At 33.7% G+C, this 21,630-nt stretch overlaps 2 protein-coding genes across 2 annotated transcripts; both read left to right on the top strand.

Moving 5' to 3' along the window:
• The first annotated feature begins 950 nt into the window (after window positions 1-950).
• Window positions 951-3,847, top strand: LOC140184908 (uncharacterized). The gene is made up of 3 exons (XM_072238108.1): window positions 951-1,065; window positions 3,101-3,264; window positions 3,317-3,847. The coding sequence occupies exons 1-3, from the start codon at window positions 951-953 to the stop codon at window positions 3,845-3,847; spliced, it is 810 nt and encodes a 269-aa protein (XP_072094209.1).
• A 12,994-nt stretch (window positions 3,848-16,841) lies between these two features.
• LOC112803499 (uncharacterized) lies at window positions 16,842-17,573 on the top strand. Its single transcript, XM_025846989.1, has one exon. It carries the CDS (start codon window positions 16,842-16,844, stop codon window positions 17,571-17,573), a length of 732 nt encoding a protein of 243 aa, XP_025702774.1.
• The last annotated feature ends 4,057 nt before the right edge of the window (window positions 17,574-21,630 follow it).

Genomic DNA, 21,630 nt, shown 5'->3' with positions numbered 1-21,630 from the left:
TTTCTTTCTCATTGAATGAAATATATCTATTACCTTTAAAAAAAAACTTAACCTATTCTATCCTTAATTCCCAACCCTTCTACTACTACCACCTAAGTCATTCTTCATTCAACTCTCATCCTAGCTACTGCCGCCGTTATCACCACTACCACCGCTCAAATACTTCCAGAAGTAGGCCATGTAGAAAACACCTTGGAGTAGTCAAGGTGAGAGAGTATGTTACCACTGTCGCCGTTATGACTAACCAATGTCGCCTTTTCCATCTCCGTTGTGCCTTGCATCTATCGTTTTTGGCGTCCTTCAGGATGTGTTTGTTTGATGTCTCTCATAAATTAAGACATAAACACAAAGTCAAAGACATAAAGACATGGACTTATACACAAAGACGTGATACAAAAAATTGCATTTGGTAATTATGATGGACAGAATATATAGATTTTTGAAATGTCTATTTTCTCCTTCATATAATAAAAAATAGTGTCATTATCATCTTCATCCCTCTCAACTCTTTCAATCTTCTTCCTCATAGCAACTTCCAGACCTAAATCATTTTTTAAAAAAGTTAAAAACAAAATTAATTACAAAACTAGAATATTCATCTACATAATCTCATAACAAAATAAGATTTATAAAATATATTCTGAAAAATTTTAAAATGAAAATAAATAAGCAAAGAAGCACAATGAGATAGAAACAAAGCAACGACAAAAATAAAGATATACACATTAACACCAATCCAATTACAACAAATTTAGTGTCATAAAACAATAGTCAAACTAAACCCAAATACCTAAATATGTGTTCAAAATATTATTATTCAAAAAAAAACTTGACGTAAAGTGTGAAATAGTCAAAGCAATGGACACTTGCTGACCTGTAGTAACCATATTAATAGCAAGTATACAACGGTAAGGGAGGAGCGACACAGTGAGACCCGTGACAACGAGAAAATGAGGTATGATGAGATGCAAAGGCGTAGAGGCAAGAGGCAGAGGAGAGATAACACAATGTTGAGAGGAGGGGTTGAGACGGCTGAGTTCCAAGTTAGGGATGCGGCTAGCAATGGTAGTGACGACGTTGAGGGAGGCTGAAGGCGGGACAGTGTTCAAACTTCCGAGAGAGGGAGAGAGAGAGAGAGAGAGAGAGAGAGAGAGAGAGAGAGAGAGAGAGAGAGGGGGGGGAGAAGAAGAATAAGAAGAGGAGGAGGAAAATGAAAAGGCCAAATGGCTTAGGATAAATATGAAATTTTCAGAAAATACTAAGGGTAAACTTGTCCAAAATTATAGTACAATTTGTGTCTCAAGTTAGAAATCTGTGTCTTATCACTTGGGAGAGACACAAAATATACGTATTTCATGTATTTTTGTGTATCACCGTGTTCATATCTTTGATAGACATGGACAGTAAGCAAACGAGCTATCACCTCTACCGTCTTCACCATTATCATCGTGCCTCGTCACTGCCATGTTTGACTTCCATAATTTGCTTTATTTCCAACTTCACATGAATCCTTAACTTGGCCTCCAAAAATTCCAATCCCCAAATTGTACGTCTCTGATGCGAGCTACTATAGAGAACTAACTAAGCACGCAAACAATGAAAAAGAATTGTGGATGCATATGATTTAAAGAAAAATGCTTAGAAACTATTGCTTTTGTATTCTCTTTTCTATTTCTATTTATATTTGAACTTTGGTTTGCTTTTATTGTAATTTATTAGTGACGTTGGGGTATTTGGGTAGTGGCAGTAGTGTTGGCTGCGATGGCAGTGGTAGTTAGGATGAGAGTTGGACGAAGAATGATCTAGGTGGTGGTAGTAGTAGTGGAAGTGAAAAGGGTTAGAAATTAGTGATAAGACAGGTTAAATTAAGATTGGTATTTTATGAATTTTAGATATTTTTTAAGGTTTGAATAATTTTGTTAAATAAAATTTATTTTTCATGGATATAAAGTTATTTTCGTTTTTTCAGGAGTAAATTTATTAGTGTTTTAAATGGGGTGTATAAACAAACATGTGAGAATTCTTAATGAAAAAATTCCTAACTTATAGTGTTGTGAATTCAACTGATATTAATAGGAGAACATGATGTGTTTTATGGATGTTATTAGATATTTTTTAAAAATAATGTGTTTTGAATTTGATATATAGTTGCATTCAGGGCGAAACTTCTTAGGTTGTAGGGGAGGCGGTGGCTCCCCTCAAAAAAATTTGTTTACAAAAATAATAAAAAATTAAAGAGTGGCCCCCCTAAAAAAAAAAGTAGGCCTCCCCCCTTTGAAAAATATATGATGTCCATAATTCCATTAAAAGAATAGTTTAAAAAGTAGTGTGTTATTTGGGCTATGAATAGTGTGTCATATACTTAGTTAAAAAAAAGTCCCAATCCATATTAAAAGTGAAGAATTTGAAAAGGCAATAACAAAAAATCAACAAATCACTTTTTCTATTCTTCCTTCTTCTTTCAATTAGAAAACAAAACATCACTCCATATTTCCATTATCATTACAACTTAGAAGATAGCAACTAGTCTTTGGTCTTCCATTATCATCTTTCACTCTTCTTTCTTTTGTAAGTTATTTATTTTATTTGTTTTTATGAATAATTTATATATTTATTTATTTATCTAGTTTATAATATTGTAATAATAATTTAGGTTTTTGAAAAAAATTGAAGATGATAATCATGTAACTATAATGTTATCCTTGTATTGTTTTTAATTTTTTTTCTCATTATTAATTATTTGTGACAGTGATATTATTGATTTGCAAAAAATAAAATAAATTGAGTTTAGTAAAGTTGCATAATGTTTATCTTATTATCTATATAAATTCTTAATTGTATGAATTTAGTTGAATCATGAGTAAGATGAAAACAATAGATACTTTTTTCAAAAAGACTAGCCAAAAGAGTGAAAATGTTTCTAATGTTGTTACATCAACACCAACCTCTTCAATACTTGAGGCATCAAACATGAACACTTTAACTCCTCAACAAGATAGTTCAAAGTCAAAGCGCCCACGACTTAATCCTGAACAAATGCAAGTATGTCATTTGGTAAGAGATCCAGAAATTTGACTAATGATTTGGAAGTTTCATCTAGGTAAAAGAGATGAAATTCGTCGAGCTTATCTTAAAGCTGGACCAAATCAACCAATACTTGATAAGTATCCATTCTCAAGCGATACAAGTCATCGTCGTCGTTTTCAAGGTTCTTGGTTTGAATTATATCCTTCATGGTTAGAGTATTCTATTAAAGATGATACTGTATATTGTTTACCATGCTACCTATTTGCTATGGAATCTTCAATCAATACAGGTTCAAAATGCTTTCACTGAAAACGACTTCAGGAATTGGAAGAAGGTAAATAGTGAAAAAGATTGTCCTCTTTTGAATCACATTGGCAAAGGCCCCAATTCATTCCATCATAGAGCAACGAAATCATGTGATGATTTGATGAAGCAATCACAACATGTTGATACACTTATGAAACAACAAACATCAGAAGAAACTGAGAATAATCGATGTAGACTTGGAGCATCTATTGATTGTATTAGATGGTTGACTTTTCAAGGTTGCGCTTATAGAGGTCATGATGAAAGCTCGAGTTCAGATAATCGAGGTAACTTTATTGAATTGTTAAAGTTTTTGAGTTCTTACAATAGTAGTGTTCAGAAGCTTGTTTTGAAAAATGCTCCTAGATTTGCTAAATATACTTCAAGTGATGTTCAGAAAGAAATTATACATGTTCTTGCTACAATGGTAAGAAACTCAATTAGAAAGGATATTGGAGATGCCAAATTTTGTATTATCATTGATGAAGCTCGTGATGAATCTAAAAAAGAATAAATGGCTATTGTTTTGAGATTTGTTGATGTGGATGGTTTTGTTCGTGAACACTTCTTTGATCATGTACATGTTAGTGATACTAGTGCCTTGACTTTGAAAAAAGAGTTGGTGTCTGTGCTTTCTATTTATAATCTCCAAATTGAAAATATTCGAGGCCAGGGGTATAATGGTGCTAGCAATATGAGAGGGGAATGGAATGGTTTACAAGATTTATTTCTCAATGATTGCTGACAAGCATATTATGTCCATTGTTTTGCTCATAGATTGCTGTTAGCACTAGTGGCTACTGGTGGACGAAATTGTGTTCATCAATAATGGCTCTTTGGTATGTGCATCTATTAACTCAGCACTTTCTTTCCACAACTTCGTTCAACTAACCAGTAAGTGCACTGGGTCGTACAAGTAATAAACCTTACGTGAGTAAGGGTCAATCCCACAGAGATTGTTGGTATGAAGCAAGCTATGGTCACCTTGTAAATCTCAGTCAGGCGAATAATAATTGATTATGGAATTTCGAAAATCAAATAATAGTAAATAAACATAAAATAAAGATAAAGTTACTCATGTAATTCAATGGTGGGAATTTCAGATAGGTATATGGAGATGCTATGTTCCTTCTGAATCTCTGCTTTCCTACTGCATCCATTCAATCCTTCTTATTCCTTTCCATGGTAAGCTGTATGTAGGGCATCACTGTTGTCAATGGCTACATCCCATCCTCTCAGTGAAAAAGGTCCAAATGCTCTGTCACAGCACGACTAATCATTTGTCGGTTCTCAATCAGGTTGGAATAGAATCCAGTGATTCTTTTGCGTCTGTCACTAACGCCCAGTCTTCAGGAGTTTGAAGCTCGTCACAGTCATTCAATCCCGGAATACCACAGACAAGGTTAGACTTTTCGGATTCCCATGAATGCCGCCATCAATTCTAGCTTATACCACGAAGATTCTGATTAAGGAATCCAAGAGATATGCGCCCGGCCTAAGGTAGAACGGAAGTGGTTGTCAATCACGCGCGTTCATAAGTGAGAATGATGAAAGTGTCATGGATCATCACATTCATCAAGTTGAAGTGCAACGAATATCTTAGAATAGGAATAAATTGAATTGGATAGAAGATAGTAGTAATTGCATTGAAACTTGAGGTACAGCAGAGCTCCACACCCTTAATCTTTGGTGTGTAGAAACTCCACCGTTAAAAATACATAAGTGATCAAGGTTCAGGCATGGCCGAATGGCCAGCTCCCAAAACAAAAACCAGGATGTCAAAATCCAAATATGGAACCAAGATATCTAATAGACTAGTAAAAAGTTCTATTTATACTAAACTAGCTACTAGGGTTTACAAAGGTAAGTAATTGATGCATAAATCCACTTCCGGGGCCCACTTGGTGTGTGCTTGGGTTGAGCTTGATCTATCCATGAGCTGAGGCTTCTCTTGGAGTTGAATGCCAAGTTGTAACGTGTTTTGGGCGTTCAACTCTGGTTCGTGACGTGTTTCTGGTGTTTGACTCCAGAATGCAGCATGTAACTGGCGTTGAGCGCCAGTTTACATTGTCAAATTCCGAATAAAGTATAAACTATTATATATTGCTGAAAAGCTCTGGATGTCTAATTTCCAACACCGTTGAGATTGCGCCATTTGGAGATCTGTAGCTCCAGAAAATCTATTTTGAGTGCAGGAAGGTCAGATTCCAACAGCATCAGCAGTCCTTTGTCAGCCTCCTATCAGAGTTTTGCTCAGGTCCCTCAATTTCAGCCAGAAAATACCTGAAATCACAGAAAAAAACACAAACTCATAGTAAAGTCCAGAAATGTGAATTTAGCATAAAAACTAATGAAAACATCCCTAAAAGTAACTAGATCATATTAAAAACTACCTAAAAACAATGCCAAAAAGCGTATAAATTATCCGCTCATCACAACACCAAACTTAAATTGTTGCTTGTCCCCAAGCAACTGAAAATTGATTAGGATAAAAAGAAGAGAACATACTATAAATTCCAAAATATCAATGAATATTAATTCTAATTAGATGAGCAGGACTTGTAGCTTTTTGCTTCTGAACAGTTTTGGCATCTCACTTTTTCCTTTGAAGTTTAGAATGATTGGCTTCTATTGGAACTTAGAATTTCAGATAGTGTTATTGATACTCCTAGTTAAGTTTGTTGATTCTTGAACACAGCTACTTTTATGAGTCTTGGCCGTGGCCCTAAGCATTTTGTTTTCCAGTATTACCACCGGATACATAAATGCCACAGACACATGACTGGGTGAACCTTTTCAGATTGTGACTCAGCTTTGCTAGAGTCCCTAGTTAGAGGTGTCCAGAACTATTAAGCACACTCTTTTTGTTTTGGATCAGACTTTAACCACTCAGTCTCAAGCTTTTCACTTGGACCTGCATGCCACAAACACATGGTTAGGGACAGCTTGATTTAGCCGCTTAGGCCTGGATTTTATTTTCTTGGGCCTTCCTATCCATTGATGCTCAAAGCCTTGGATCCTTTTTACCCTTGCCTTTTGGTTTTAAGGGCTATTGGCTTTTTCTGCTTGCTTTTTCTTTTTCTTTCTAAATATATTTTTTTTCGAGCTTTTACTTTTTCACTGCTTTTTCTTGCTTCAAGAATCAATTTCATGATTTTTCAGATTATCAATAACATTTCTCTTTGTTCATCATTCTTTCAAGAGCCAACAATTTTAACATTCATAAACAACAAGATAAAAAATATGCACTGTTCAAGCATTTATTCAAAAAACAGAAAGTATTGTCACCACATCAATATAATTGAACTAAATTCAAGGATAAATTCGAAATTCATGTACTTCTTGTTCTTTTGAATTAGAAACATTTTTCTTTTAAGAGAGGTGAAGGATTCATGGAATTTATTTATAACCTTAAGACATAGTTATTAAACACTAATGATCATGAAGTATAGACACAAATATAGATGACATAATAAGCATAAAAACCGAAAAACAGAAAAAAATAAGAACAAGGAATGAGTCCACCTTAGTGGCATCTTCTTCTTGAAGGACCAATGATGTCCTTAAGCTCTTCTATGTCCCTTCCTTGCCTTTGTTGCTTCTCCCTCATTGCTCTTTGATCTTCTCTTATTTCATGGAGAATAATGGAGTGCTCTTGATGTTCCACCCTTAATTGTTCCACATTGTAACTCAAATCTTCTAGGGAAGTGTTGAGTTGTTCCCAATAGTTGTTGGGAGGAAAGTGCATCCCTTGAGGCATCTCCAGGATTTCTTGGTGATGAGCTTCCTCATGCGTCTCTTGGGTTCCATGAGTGGGCTCTCTTGTTTGCTCCATCCTTTTCTTAGTGATGGGCTTGTCCTCCTCAATGAGGATGTCTCCTTTTATGATAACTCCAGCTGAGTAACATAGATGGCAAATAAGATGAGGAAAAGCTAGCCTTGCCAAAGTAGAGGACTTATCGGCTATTTTGTAGAATTCATGGGAGATGACTTCATGAACTTCTACTTCCTCTCCAATCATGATGCTATGAATCATGATGACCCGATCCACAGTAACTTCAGATCGGTTGCTAGTGGGGATGATGGAGCGTTGAATGAACTCTAACCATTCTCTAGCCACAGGCTTGAGGTCCAGTCTTCTCAGTTGAACCGGCTTGCCTTTGGAGTTCCTTTTCCATTGAGCTCCTTCCACACATATGTTCATAAAGACTTGGTCCAACCTTTGATTAAAGTTGACCCTTCTAGTGTAGGGGCGTGCATCTCCTTGCATCATGGGTAAGTTGAATGCCAACCTCACATTTTCCGGACTAAAATCTAAGTATTTTCCCCGAACCATTGTAAGATAATTCTTTGGATTCGGGTTCACACTTTGATCATGGTTCCTAGTGATCCATGCATTGGCATAGAACTCTTGAACCATTAAGATTCCGACTTGTTGAATGGGGTTGGTTAGAACTTCCTAACCTCTTCTTTAGATCTCATGTCGGATCTCCGGATACTCATTTTTGTTGAGCTTGAAAGGGACCTCAGGGATCACCTTCATCTTGGCCACAACATCATAGAAGTGGTCTTGATGGGCTTTGGAGATGAATCTTTCCATCTCCCATGACTCGGAGGTGGAAGCTTTTGTCTTCCTTTTTCCTTTTCTAGAGGATTCTCCGGCCTTAGGTGCCATCAATGGTAATGGAAAAACAAAAATCTTATACTTTTACCACACCAAACTTAAAATATTGCTCGCCCTCGAGCAAGAGAAGAAAGAAAAGAAGAAGAAGAAGAAGAAAATATGGAGGAGAGGGGGAGAGGTGTAGTCGGCCAAGAAGGAGAAGAGAGGTTTGTGTTGTGTGAAAATTAAGGAGAATGGAGGGGTTTATATAGGGAAGTGAGAGAGGGTAGGTTCAGCCATTTAGGGTGGGTTTGGGTGGAAAAGATTTTTGAATTTTGAAGGTAGGTGGGGTTTTTGGGGAAGAGTTGATGGATGTGAGTGGTGAAGGGGGTAATTGGAAAGAGAGATTGAGGTGATTGGTGAAGGGTTTTTGGAAAAGTGTGTTATATGATTAATTAGGAGGTAAGGTGGGAATATGTTAGGTAGGGATCCTGTGGGGTCCACAGATCCTGAGATGATCCTGTGGGGTCCACAGATCCTGAGGTGTCAAGAATTTACATTCCTGCACCAATTAGGCATGTAAAATGCCTTAGCATACCATTCTGGCGTTTAAACGCCGAAGTGGTGCACGTTCTGGGCATTCAACGCCCATGTGTAGCATGTTTCTGGCGTTGAACGCCAGTTCCATGCTTGTTACTGGCGTTCAGCGCCAGCTTTCCTCAGGGCACATTCCTGGTGTCCAAACGCCAGGGTGTTGCTGGCTTCTGGCGTTCGGCGCCAGATCCATGCTTTGTTCTGGCGTTGAACGCCAGCCAGATGCTCCTTACTGGCGTTTGAATGCTAGTAAGTCCTTCCTCCAGGGTGTGATTTTTCTTTTGCTATTTTTTATTCTATTTTTAATTTTAGTATTTTTTTTTCGTGACTCCACATGATCATGAACCTAATAAAACACAAAATAACAATAAAATAAAAATAAAATTAGATAAATAAAAATTGGGTTGCCTCCCAACAAGCGCTTCTTTAATGTCAATAGCTTGACAGTAGGCTCTCTTAAAGCCACAAAAGTGATCAGGTCAATGTTGTGAACTCCCAACACCAAACTTAGAGTTTGGATATGGGGGTTCAACACCAAACTTAGAGTTTAGTTGTGGCCTCCTAACACCAAACTTAAAGTTTGATTGTAGGGGTGGTGCACGAAATTGTGTGGCCAATATTAATGGACTATTTAACACAGCTTCGCACAATTAACCAGCAAGTGCACTGGGTCGTCCAAGTAATACCTTACGTGAGTAAGGGTCGATCCCACGGAGATTATTGGTTTGAAGCAATCAATGTTTATTTTATTAATCTTAGTCAGGAGGCCAATAAGGTTATTTGGATTTAATTGTAAGAAGTCAAAGTATTTAAAATTGTAAGAAGAATAAAAGAGAATCAAATCGTTACTTGTTGTGAAGTAATGGGAAATATGTTGGAGTTTTGGAGATGCTTTGTCCTCTGACTTCAACTCTTCCTTGAAATCCTTCAACACACGCAAGGCTCCTTCCATGGCAAGCTCTATGTAGGGTGTCACCGTTGTCAGTGGCTACTTCCCATCCTCTCAGTGAAAACGTTCCTATGCTCTGTCACAGCACGGCTAATCATCTGTCGGTTCTCAATCAGGTTGGAGTAGAATCCATTGATTCTTTTGCGTCTGTCACTAACGCCCAGCCTTCAGGAGTTTAAAGCTCGTCACAGTCATTCAATCCCAGAATCCTACTCGGAATACCACAGACAAGGTTTAGACTTTCCGGATTCTCATGAATGCCGCCATCAATCCGGCTTATACCACGAAGATTCTGATTAAGGAATCTAAGAGATATTCATTCAATCTGATGTAGAACGGAGGTGATTGTCAGACACACGTTCATGGATTGAGGAAGGTGATGAGTGTCACGGATCATCACCTTCTCCATAATTAAGCGCAAATGAACATCTTAGATAAGAACAAGCGTGTTTGAATGGAAAATAAAGGAATTGTATTAAATCATCGAGACGCTGCAGAGCTCCTCAACCCCCAACAATGGAGTTTAGAGACTCATGCCGTCAAAAAGTATGTAATTCAGATCTGAAAATGTCATGAGGTACAAGATAAGTCTCTAAAAGTTGTTTAAATAGTAAACTAGTAACCTAGGTTTACAGAAAATGAGTAAACTAAGATAATTGGTGCAGAAATCCAATTCTGGGGCCCACTTGGTGTGTGCTGGGGCTGAGACTAAAGCTATCCACGAGTAGAGGCCTTTCTTGGCGTTAAACTCCAGGTTATGACGTGTTTTGGGCGTTCAACTCCGGATCATGACGTTTTTCTGGCGTTTAACTCCAGACAGCAGCATGAACTTGGCGTTCAACGCCAAGTTACGTCATCTATCTTCGCGCAAAGTATGGACTATTATATATTGCTGAAAAGCCCTGGATGTCTACTTTCCAACGCCGTTGAGAGCGCGCCAATTGGACTCCTTTAGCTCCAGAAAATCCATTCCGAGTGCAGGGAGGTCAGGATCCAACAGCATCAGCAGTCCTTTTTCAGCCTAAGTCAGATTTTTGCTCAACTCCCTCAATTTCAGCCAAAAAATACCTGAAATCACAGAAAAATACACACACTCATAGTAAAGTCCAGAAATATGATTTTTGCCTAAAAACTAATATGATTCTACTAAAAACTAACTGAAACATGCTAAAATCTACATGAAATTATTCCCAAAAAGCGTATAAAATATCCGCTCATCAGGGGGCTCTGTTTGAATCTGTACTGAGAGAAGCTATGCATGCTTTCTCTCCAATGTTACAGAGGGATGGCCGTGTGCCTTAAACACAAGGTAGTCCCCATTCAATTGAAGGACTAATTCTCCTCTGTTAACATCAATCACAGCATCTGCTGTGGCTAGGAAAGGTCTTCCAAGGATGATGCATTCACCCTCTTCCTTCCTAGTATCTAAGATTATGAAATCAGCAGGGATGTAAAGGCCTTCAACCTTTACTAACACGTCCTCTACTAATCCATAAGCTTGTCTTACTGACTTGTCTGCCAATTGTAATGAGAATAAGGCAGGCTGTATCTCAATGATCCCTAGTTTCTCCATTACAGAGAGTGGCATAAGATTTATGCCTGACCCTAGGTCACACAGAGCCTTGTTAAAGGTCATGGTGCCTATGGTACAGGGTATTGAGAATTTGCCAGGATCTTGTCTCTTTTGAGGTAAAATTTTCTGAATCCATGTATCTAGTTCACTAATGAGCAAGGGAGGTTCACTTTCCCAAGTCTCATTACCAAACAACTTGGCATTCAGCTTCATGATGGCTCCTAGATATTGAGCAACTTGCTCTCCAGTTACATCTTCATCCTCTTCTGAGGAAGAATAGTTTTCGGAGCTCATGAATGGCAGAAGGAGATTTAGTGGAATCTCTATGGTCTCTATATGAGCCTCAGATTCCTTTAGGTCCTCAATAGGGAACTCCTTCTTATTTGAGAGACGTCCCAGGAGGTCTTCCTCACTAGGATTTTCGTCCTCTCCTCCCTTGTGCGTTCGGCCATATTGATTACATTAATGGCCTTGCACTCTCCTTTTGGATTCTCTTTTGTATTACTTGGGAGAAAACTGGGAGGAGTTTCAATGATTTTCTTACTCAGCTGGCCCACTTGTGCCTCCAAATTTCTAATGGAGGATCTTGTTTCACTCATGAAACTTAAAGTGGCCTTAGACAGATCAGAGACTATGTTTGATAGGTTAGAGGGGCTCTGTTTAGAATTCTCTGTCTGTTGCTGAGAAGATGATGGAAAAGGCTTGTTATTGCTTAGCCTGTTTCTTCCACCATTATTAAAGCCTTGTTGAGGCTTTTGTTGATCCTTCCATGAGAAATTTGGATGATTTCTCCATGATGAATTATAGGTGTTCCCATAAAGTTCACCCATGTAATTTACCTCTGCTATTGCAGGGTTCTCAGGATCATAAGCTTCTTCAGAAGCTGCCTTTTTAGTACTGTTGGATGCATTTTGCCATCTATTCAGACTTTGAGAGATCATGTTGACTTGCTGAGTCAACACTTTGTTCTGAGCCAATATGGCATTCAGAGCATCAATTTCAAGAACTTCCTTCCTCTGAGGCATCCCATTATTCACGGAATTCCTCTCAGAAATGTACATGAATTGGTTATTTGCAACCATGTCAATAAGTTCTTGAGCTTCTGCAGGCGTTTTCTTTAGGTGAATGGATCCACCTGCAGAATAGTCCAATGACATCTTAGAAAACTCAGATAGACCATAATAGAATATATCTATCATGGTCCATTCTGAAAATATGTCAGAAGGACATCTTTTGGTCATCTGTTTGTATCTTTCCAAAGCTTCATAGAGGGATTCACCATTTTTTTGTTTGAAGGTCTGAACATCCACTCTAAGCTTGCTCAGCTTTTGAGGAGGAAAGAACTTAGCCAAGAAGGCCGTGACCAGCTTATCCCAGGAGTCCAGGCTATCTTTAGGTTGTGAATCCAACCATGTTCTAGCTCTGTCTCTTACAGCAAAAGGGAAAAGCATGAGCCTGTAGACTTCAGAATCTACTCCATTCATCTTTACAGTCTCACAGATCTGCAAGAACTCAGTTAAAAACTGATAGGGATCTTCTGATGGAAGTCCATAAAACTTGCAGTTTTGTTGCATTAGAGCAACTAGTTGAGGTTTCAGCTCAAAATTGTTTGCCCCAATGGTAGGGATTGAGATGCTTCTTCCATCAAACTTGGAAGTAAGTGTATTATAATCACCAAGCATCCTCCTTGCATTATTGTTGTTAGGTTCAGCTGCCATGTCTTTTTCCTGCTCAAAAATTTCAGTAAGGTTGTCTCTGGATTGTTGTAATTTAGCTTCTCTTAATTTCCTCTTCAGAGTCCTTTCAGGTTCAGGGTTAGCTTCAACAAGAATGCCTTTTTCCTTGTTCCTGCTCATATAGGGAAGAAGAGAACAAGAAAAGAAAGAGGAATCCTCTATGTCACAGTAAAGAGGTTCCTTATTGTTAGTAGAAGAAGAAAGGGAATAAAGAATGGAGAATCCAATCACAAGGGTGAGGATAGAGGCAGTGATTGAGATGAAGAGAGGTGAAGAGAAGTGTTAGTAAATAAATAAATAAATAAAAGAAGAGAAGAGAGGGAGAATTCGAAAATAATTTTGAAAAAGTAGTTAATGATTTTCGAAAATTAAAGATAAGATATAATTAAAATTAAAATTTAAAACAAGAGTAAAGTATCATTTTTGTCCCCAACGTTTGGGGTAAGTCCCAAAGTTGTCCCTAACGTTTCAATCATCCTATTTAAGTCCCTAACGTTTCAAAATTGACATAATGTTGTCCTGCCGTTAGGGATCCGTTAATAGAATTGACGGCGGGACAAAATTGAGACGCTTTCGAAACGTTAGGGACTTAAATAGAACGAAAACGTTGGGGACAAAAACGATACATAAAAATAAATTTTAATTTTATCCTTCAATAATATTAATTTTTACTGTACATAATATTCAATTATTTTTTAAATTACAGTTAATCACATTACTTTCATTCTAAATAAATTAATTTTTTTATAATTTTATTCTTAAAGTAATGTAATTTTTATAAATAAATAAATTTTAAGTAATGAAATTTTTTATAAATAAATAAATTTTACATTTTCATTCTAAATAATATAATTTTACTTTCATTACTTAATCACATTACTTATAACTTTTTTAACAATTTTTTATCAATAAATAAATTTTATACTTTTATTCTAAATAAATAATGTAATTTTACTTTCATTACTTAATCACATTACTTATATATATATATATATATATATATATATATATATATATATATATATTAATTTTACACTTTATTTCATTCTAATCACATTACATTATTTATTTAGAATGAAAGTAACGTGATTAAGTGTAAATGTGATTAAAATAATTGAATATTATGTACAGTAAAAAATTGATATTATTGAAGAATAAAATTAAAATTTATTTCTATCTATCGTTTTTGTCTCCAACGTTTTCGTCCTGTTTAAGTCCCTAACGTTTCAAAATCGTCTCAATTTTGTCCCGCCGTCAATTTTATTAACGGATCCCTAACGGCAGGACAACATTGAGTCTATTTTAAAACGTTAGGGACTTAAATAGGACGATTGAAACGTTAGGGACAACTTTGAGACTTACCCCAAACGTTGGGGACAAAAACGATACTTTACTCTTAAAACAATTAAAAAGAATTTTTGAAAAAGAGATGAGATATTTTCGAAAATTAAAGAGAAAAAAGTAGTTAGGTGGTTTTGAAAAAGATAAGAAACAAACAAAAAGTCAAATAGAAAGAAATTTGAAAAATGGTAAATATACTTCAAGTGATGTTCAGAAAGAAATTATACATGTTCTTGCTACAATGGTAAGAAACTCAATTAGAAAGGATATTGGAGATGCCAAATTTTGTATTATCATTGATGAAGCTCGTGATGAATCTAAAAAAGAATAAATGGCTATTGTTTTGAGATTTGTTGATGTGGATGGTTTTGTTCGTGAACGCTTCTTTGATCATGTACATGTTAGTGATACTAGTGCCTTGACTTTGAAAAAAGAGTTGGTGTCTGTGCTTTCTATTTATAATCTCCAAATTGAAAATATTCGAGGCCAGGGGTATAATGGTGCTAGCAATATGATTGGGGAATGGAATGGTTTACAAGATTTATTTCTCAATGATTGCTGACAAGCATATTATGTCCATTATTTTGCTCATAGATTGCAGTTAGCACTAGTGGCTACTGGTGGACGAAATTGTGTTCATCAATAATGGCTCTTTGGTATGTGCATCTATTAACTCAGCACTTTCTTTCCACAACTTCGTTCAACTAACCAGCAAGTGCACTGGGTCGTACAAGTAATAAACCTTACGTGAGTAAGGGTAGATCCCACAGAGATTGTTGGTATGAAGCAAGCTATGGTCACCTTGTAAATCTCAGTCAGGCGGATAATAATTGATTATGGAATTTTGAAAATCAAATAATAGTGAATAAACATAAAATAAAGATAAAGTTACTTATGTAATTCAATGGTGGGAATTCAGATAGGTATATGGAGATGCTATGTTCCTTCTGAATCTCTGCTTTCCTACTGCATCCATTCAATCCTTCTTATTCCTTTCCATGGCAAGCTGTATGTGGGGCATCACCATTGTCAATGGCTACATCCCATCCTCTCAGTGAAAAAGATCCAAATGCTCTGTCACAGAACGGCTAATCATCTGTCGGTTCTTAATCAAGTTGGAATAGAATCCAGTGATTCTTTTGCGTCTGCCACTAACGCCCAGCCTTCAGGAGTTTGAAGCTCGTCACAGTCATTCAATCCCGGAATCCTACTCGGAATACCACAGACAAGGTTAGACTTTCCGGATTCCCATGAATTCCGCCATCAATTCTAGCTTATATCACGAAGATTCTGATTAAGAAATCCAAGAGATATGCGCCCGGCCTAAGGTAGAACGGAAGTGGTTGTCAGTCACGCGCGTTCATAAGTGAGAATGATGATAAGTGTCACGGATCATCACATTCATCAAGTTGAAGTGCAACGAATATCTTAGAACAGGAATAAATCGAATTGGATAGAAGATAGTAGTAATTGCATTGAAACTTAAGGTACAGCAGAGCTCCACACCCTTAATCTTTGGTGTGTAGAAACTCCACCGTTGAAAATACATAAGTGATCAAGGTTCAGGCATAGCCGAATGGCCAGCCCCCAAAACGAAAACCAGGATGTCAAAATCCAAATATGGAACCAAGATATCTAATAGACTAGTAAAAAGTTCTATTTATACTAAACTAGCTACTAGGGTTTATAGAGGTAAGTAATTGATGCATAAATCCACTTCCGGGGCCCACTTGGTGCGTGCTTGGGCTGAGCTTGATCTATCCACGAGTTGAGGCTTCTCTTGGAGTTGAATGCCAAGTTGTAACGTGTTTTGGGCGTTCAACTCTGGTTCGTGACGTGTTTCTGGTGTTTGACTCTAGAATGCAGCATGGAACTGGCGTTGAGCGCCAGTTTACGTTGTCAAATTCCGAATAAATTATGGACTATTATATATTACTGGAAAGCTCTGGATGTCTAATTTCCAACGCCATTGAGAGCGCGCCATTTGGAGTTTTGTAGCTCCATAAAATCTATTTCGAGTGCAGGGAGGTTAGATTCTAACAGCATTAGCAGTCCTTTGTCAGCCTCCTATCAGAGTTTTGCTCAGGTCCTTCAATTTCAGCAAGAAAATACCTGAAATCACAGAAAAACACACAAACTCATAGTAAAGTCCAGAAATGAGAATTTAGCATAAAAACTAATGAAAACATCCCTAAAAATAACTAGATCATACTAAAAACTACCTAAAAATAATGCCAAAAAGCGTATAAATTATCCGCTCGTCAGCTACTTCAAGGGAAGTACTTCAAATTCATGAGTTTTTCATACAATTGACTGCTATTGTCAATATTGTTGGTGCATCTTGCAAATGACATGATCAACTACAAGAAACTCAAGAAATTGAAAATGCAAAATTGATTGCCAATGATGAGCTAGAAACAGGTCAATGTGCAAATCAAATGGACACTTTACAAAGAGCTGGAGATACAAGATGGAGTTCTCACTTTCATTCTGTTTGTAGCTTGATAAGAATGTTTGCAGCTACTCAAACCGTTCTTAATAACATTATTGATGATGGTACAACTTCTGCTCAAAGAAGTGAGGCTTATGGTATTAACAAAGTGCTATCCTCGTTTGAATTTGTTTTTTTCGTTACATTTGATGAAGGAAAGTATAGGGATTAATATTTTGTGCCAAGAATTACAACAAAAATCTCAAGATATTTTGAATGCAATGCATGTTGTTTCCACATCAAAACTACTTCTTCAAAAATTGAGGGATAATGGTTGGTGTAATTTACTTGAGATTGTTAAGAAGTTTTGTGAGAAACATAAAATTGACATCCCTGATATGAGTACACAATACACTGTTGGAAGAGGTCGATCTCGTCAACCAAAGATAACAATCGAGCATCATTATCGAGTTGATGTGTTTTTGGCAGCAATTGACTCTCAAATTCAAGAGTTAAATGGTAGATTCAATGAGGAAACCATGGAGCTTTTGACTTTAAGTACTGCTTTGGACCCTAAAGATAATTTTAAGTTGTTTAATATTCAGAATATATGCAAGTTAGCTGAAAAGTTTTATCCTTCAGATTTTTCTGATCATGAAATGATTTTTTTGAATGCTGAATTGCAACATTATGCATTTGATATATCGAATCATCTAAAAGATGTTGGGACACTTTATGAGTTATGTCCAAGATTGAAGGAAACAGGAAAATCAAGAACTTATCATTTGGTTGATAGATTGATTCGCAATGTCTTGACTCTTCCAGTATCTACAGCAACAACAGAAAGAGCTTTCTCGGCAATGAAAATTGTTAAAACAAGACTTCAGAGTAAAATGGCACACGAATTTCTTGCAGATAATTTAGTCATTTACATTGAGAAAGAAATTGCAGCTACTTTCAGTACAAATTCAATAATAGATGACTTTGAATCAAGGAAAAAATGTCGAGCTTAATTGTCTATGTAAGTTGTAAATTTTAATTTATTTCAGTTCTAATAATATTGTTACTAATTTTTTTATTGCATAAGTTATGGTTGTGATTTAAATTATTTACATGAAGGTTGAAGCATAATACATTTTTTTAATAATTCTGCAGGAAACGTCTAAAAAGGAATCTACTTAATATACTAAAATTGGGTTTTCTCCCAACTAATGAAGGTGACGTGTTGATCTCTCATGACTCCGTTTTCCCTCCAAAATGAACTTTCGTATTCTCTATTCTAAATTATTTTATAAAAAATATATTTATTATAATTATATTATAATTAATATTTAATGAATAATACATACTTATACTAATTTAGGAACATATCTTTATTTTTAGAAAGTACTATTTTCATGTAATGAAAGCACTCTTATCTCTTCTAAAATTATTTTTAGAAAAATATATTTATTATAATTATATTAAAATTAGCATTTAATGAATAATGCATGATTATACTAATTTAGAAAAATATCTTTATTTTTAAAAAGTACTATTCTCATGTAATGAAAGCACTATTCTCTCTTCTAAAATTATTTTTAGAAAAATATCTTTATTATAATTATATTACAATTAGTATTTAATGAATAATGCATGATTATACCAATTTAGAAAAATATCTTTATTATAATTATATAAAATAATCTATTTAATATACTAAAATTGGATTTTCCCCCAACTAATGAAAGTAAGGTGTCAATTTCTCATGAATTTATTTTCTTTTCAAAATAAAGGCACTATTCTCTCTTCTAAATTTATTTTAAAAAATATCTTTATTAGAATTATATTACAATTAGCATTTAATGAATAATGCCTAATTATACTGATTTAAAAAATATCTTAATTATAATTATATAAAAAGTTAAACATAAATTTATAATTCTAATTGCTATAAATATGATACTAACGTTCATAGTGGTAAATTGTTATTGCAATAATTAATTTGTATAATTATTTTTGTATTACTAAAGGCTATATATAGTGTTTCTTTGTGGTTAGTGAGTCTAAATCTAAGAATCAAAGCAATTTTTTTCTAATCTGTTATTCTTTTTTTATTAGACAATTGTTTCTAAGGAGCTTTGTAGGTCAAATTCAAGTCACATCCCCTCTATGTTATCTACGTTTGTCAAAAAATATTCGAAGTGGAGCATATAATGAGATCGAATTTTCTCAATTTAGGTTCAATTTTAAAAAATTCATGCTAACCTTGAAGATGCAATTCAAAGCATGGTACTATATTTAAATTTTTTTTCTCTTAAGCTTTTTGTATTAAAAATAATTTTATAACATATTGTATTTTTTTCAGAAACTACCGATCTTTTGGTGCATTAATGCAATGCCGTTGAAGAGAATAAAAGTCAATTTAATTTGACAATTTTAACAAGAAGATAGTCTGAATTTGTACCGATTCTAAGTATTCGATCTTATGATGTTATTTCAGTTGGTTGTTACGAGAATGACTCTAATCTATACGTATCTAAGGATTAAAATATATTAAATATTATTTAAATAATTTAGTTATAATATCGGTATTGATTAAATTAGTTTTAGAGAAATTTAAATTGTTGTCTCAATTTATATATTATGACTATTCTTTATGGATATGTTATTTTTAAACTTTTTAATATAATTTTTTTAAGTTTGTTTTATTTTTTGATATATGTATCACTTTTTTTTTGTATTTCAGATTAGTAATGCAATTATTAAGAGAAATGTAATTCATCAATAAATTAGAATGATTAAAAGTTTAATTAAGATTACCTAATATCTGTTTTGGACACAAAATTGATTAATTAAGATTAAGGAGTGAAAAAGGAAAAAGAGTCACAATACGTGGTTTTGCTTTTTTGCTAATATATAAAAATACATGAAAGGAAAAAAATTAAATTATCACCATTTAAAAAAATTTGTTAATCATACATATGAAAAGGGATTGAAAAATATACATGGATATAAAAAATAAAAAATTATTACTCAATTGTAGAATAAAAAATAATTTTATATATATATATATATATATAAACAAATATTTAGAATTATTTAACAAAATTAATATATATGTATAGATAAATAAAGAAATTATTATAATTTATAAAAATTACACATACGATGACATTAATAATAAAGAATAAAAAAAATTATTGAATGATTTTAGACTCGAAAAAATTAATTATAATAAAAAAATAATTAATATATACGATTTAAATATATTTACATACAATTAATATATATATATATATATATATATATATATAAACTACATAAAGAAGTATTTAGAATTATTTAAAACAATAAATATATTCTAAAAATAAAAAAATTATTAACTAATATATATATATATATATATATATATATATATATATAAGGAAATTAGTATGATTTATGAATATTATTACGCATATGATGGTATTAATGGAATAATAAAATCAGTATAATTATTGTAGGCTAAAAAAATTATTTATGATCAAAAAATCAAAAAATAATTAATATATGTGACTTAATATATGTGTACTTAAATAAGAAAAGATTTAAAATTATTTAAACAAAATAAATAAATATATCCTATGAATAAAAAAATCATTGATTAATCGATTAATATATATCGATAGTATAAATAAAAAATTATTAAATAAAAAAGAAATAGTATGTTCAATTTTGGAAATAAAACGTAAATAATTATAATATAATAATTTGTTTAATTATTAATATTTATAATTGTTATTTTAAATCATAAATTTAGAGAAAAAAAGTAGATTAACAAAAACGATTAATAATTATATTAGAGTTGATATATATAATACTAGATTAAGAAAAAATAAATTCAATTACTACAATTTAAATTAATTTTAATAAAATAATTTAAAATCATAATTTTAAACTTATCACGTGCATAGTACGAATTATTGAACAATTTATTATCATGTACATGTCCGGATTATTAAATAATTTCTCATGTTTTCTTTTTTTCCAAAATAAAAATACTATTTTTACTTATAATTATTATTCTTTATCAACTCTTTCATTTAAACACTAATATTATTTATTAATTTTTTTATTTTTATTCCTCACATTTATTAAAAATTTCTTTTCAATAATTTAGGTATTAATTGTTGTTATTTAATTAACTTATTTTAGGTATTTACTTATTAAAATTTTAGGTATTAATTATACCTCAATTACGGTATTAAGACTTTGAACATAATTTCAATTTAATTTTGGACAATATCAAATATATATATATATGATATTTTAGGTATTAATTATTATTATTATCTATTAACTTATTTTAGGTTTTTAATTATTAAACTATTAGATATTAATTAGGGCAATTTACATATTTAAATAAGCATAAACCTCTGGGCTTGTATGCTTTACAAGTTCATTAAGCAATAAACCCAAAAAACGCACTGCTACACATACGTCCAATACACGCGCTATATAAAGATCCCGCGTATATATAACTACCAAATTTAAAAGATTTGTTTCCTTCTTCCTTTTCCTTATTTTCATATTTGCTCGTTCTTCTTCTCGCGCGTCTTCCCTCCTTCTTCTCGATCATTCTTTTCCCCTCCTTTCTCACTGGTATGTTCTTTGTCATTTACGTTAGTTCCTCTCACTGCAACTCCAGCTTCGTTTTCTATTCGATTTCTGAAATCAAAGTTTGAATTCGTTTTTGAAGATTATGGATGATTCAACCTCAGATTGTCAGCTGAATCAGGGCGAAGTGGATTATGAATTTGAATCTAACGAAGTTCCTGAGGTTTGATTTTACATATGATTACTCTGAATTTTGTTGCAGTAATTTGAATAGCATTGTGTAGCTGAATAATTCGTGAACATTAGATTCTGAAAATAACACGTTAACATGAATCTGTGTTAGTTTTGATTAATTATCTGGAATTTATAGCAGACGCTCGGGTGTAGATCAGAACTTTTTTGGGTGTATTTTTGCGGGAAGTGTGGGTGTATTTACAGTATACTGCTTTTTCTGTTATTTTAGCTGAGTTGTTGTCGTTCGGGTGTATTATA

Source organism: Arachis hypogaea, chromosome 5, assembly GCF_003086295.3.
Source record: "Arachis hypogaea cultivar Tifrunner chromosome 5, arahy.Tifrunner.gnm2.J5K5, whole genome shotgun sequence".
Classification (NCBI taxonomy): domain Eukaryota; kingdom Viridiplantae; phylum Streptophyta; class Magnoliopsida; order Fabales; family Fabaceae; genus Arachis; species Arachis hypogaea.
This window is presented reverse-complemented; position numbering and strand designations above follow the sequence as displayed.

Excerpts from the sequence above, each read along its gene's own strand:
- LOC140184908 (XM_072238108.1), top strand. The coding sequence starts at position 951 with ATGAGGTATGATGAGATGCAAAGGCGTAGAGGCAAGAGGCAGAGGAGA. Across the intron at positions 1,066-3,100 it reads TAGGGATGCGGCTAGCAATG|GTAAAAGAGATGAAATTCGT; the intron begins GTAGTGACGACG and ends AGTTTCATCTAG. Across the intron at positions 3,265-3,316 it reads ATTCTATTAAAGATGATACT|GTTCAAAATGCTTTCACTGA; the intron begins GTATATTGTTTA and ends CAATCAATACAG.
- LOC112803499 (XM_025846989.1), top strand. The coding sequence starts at position 16,842 with ATGCATGTTGTTTCCACATCAAAACTACTTCTTCAAAAATTGAGGGAT.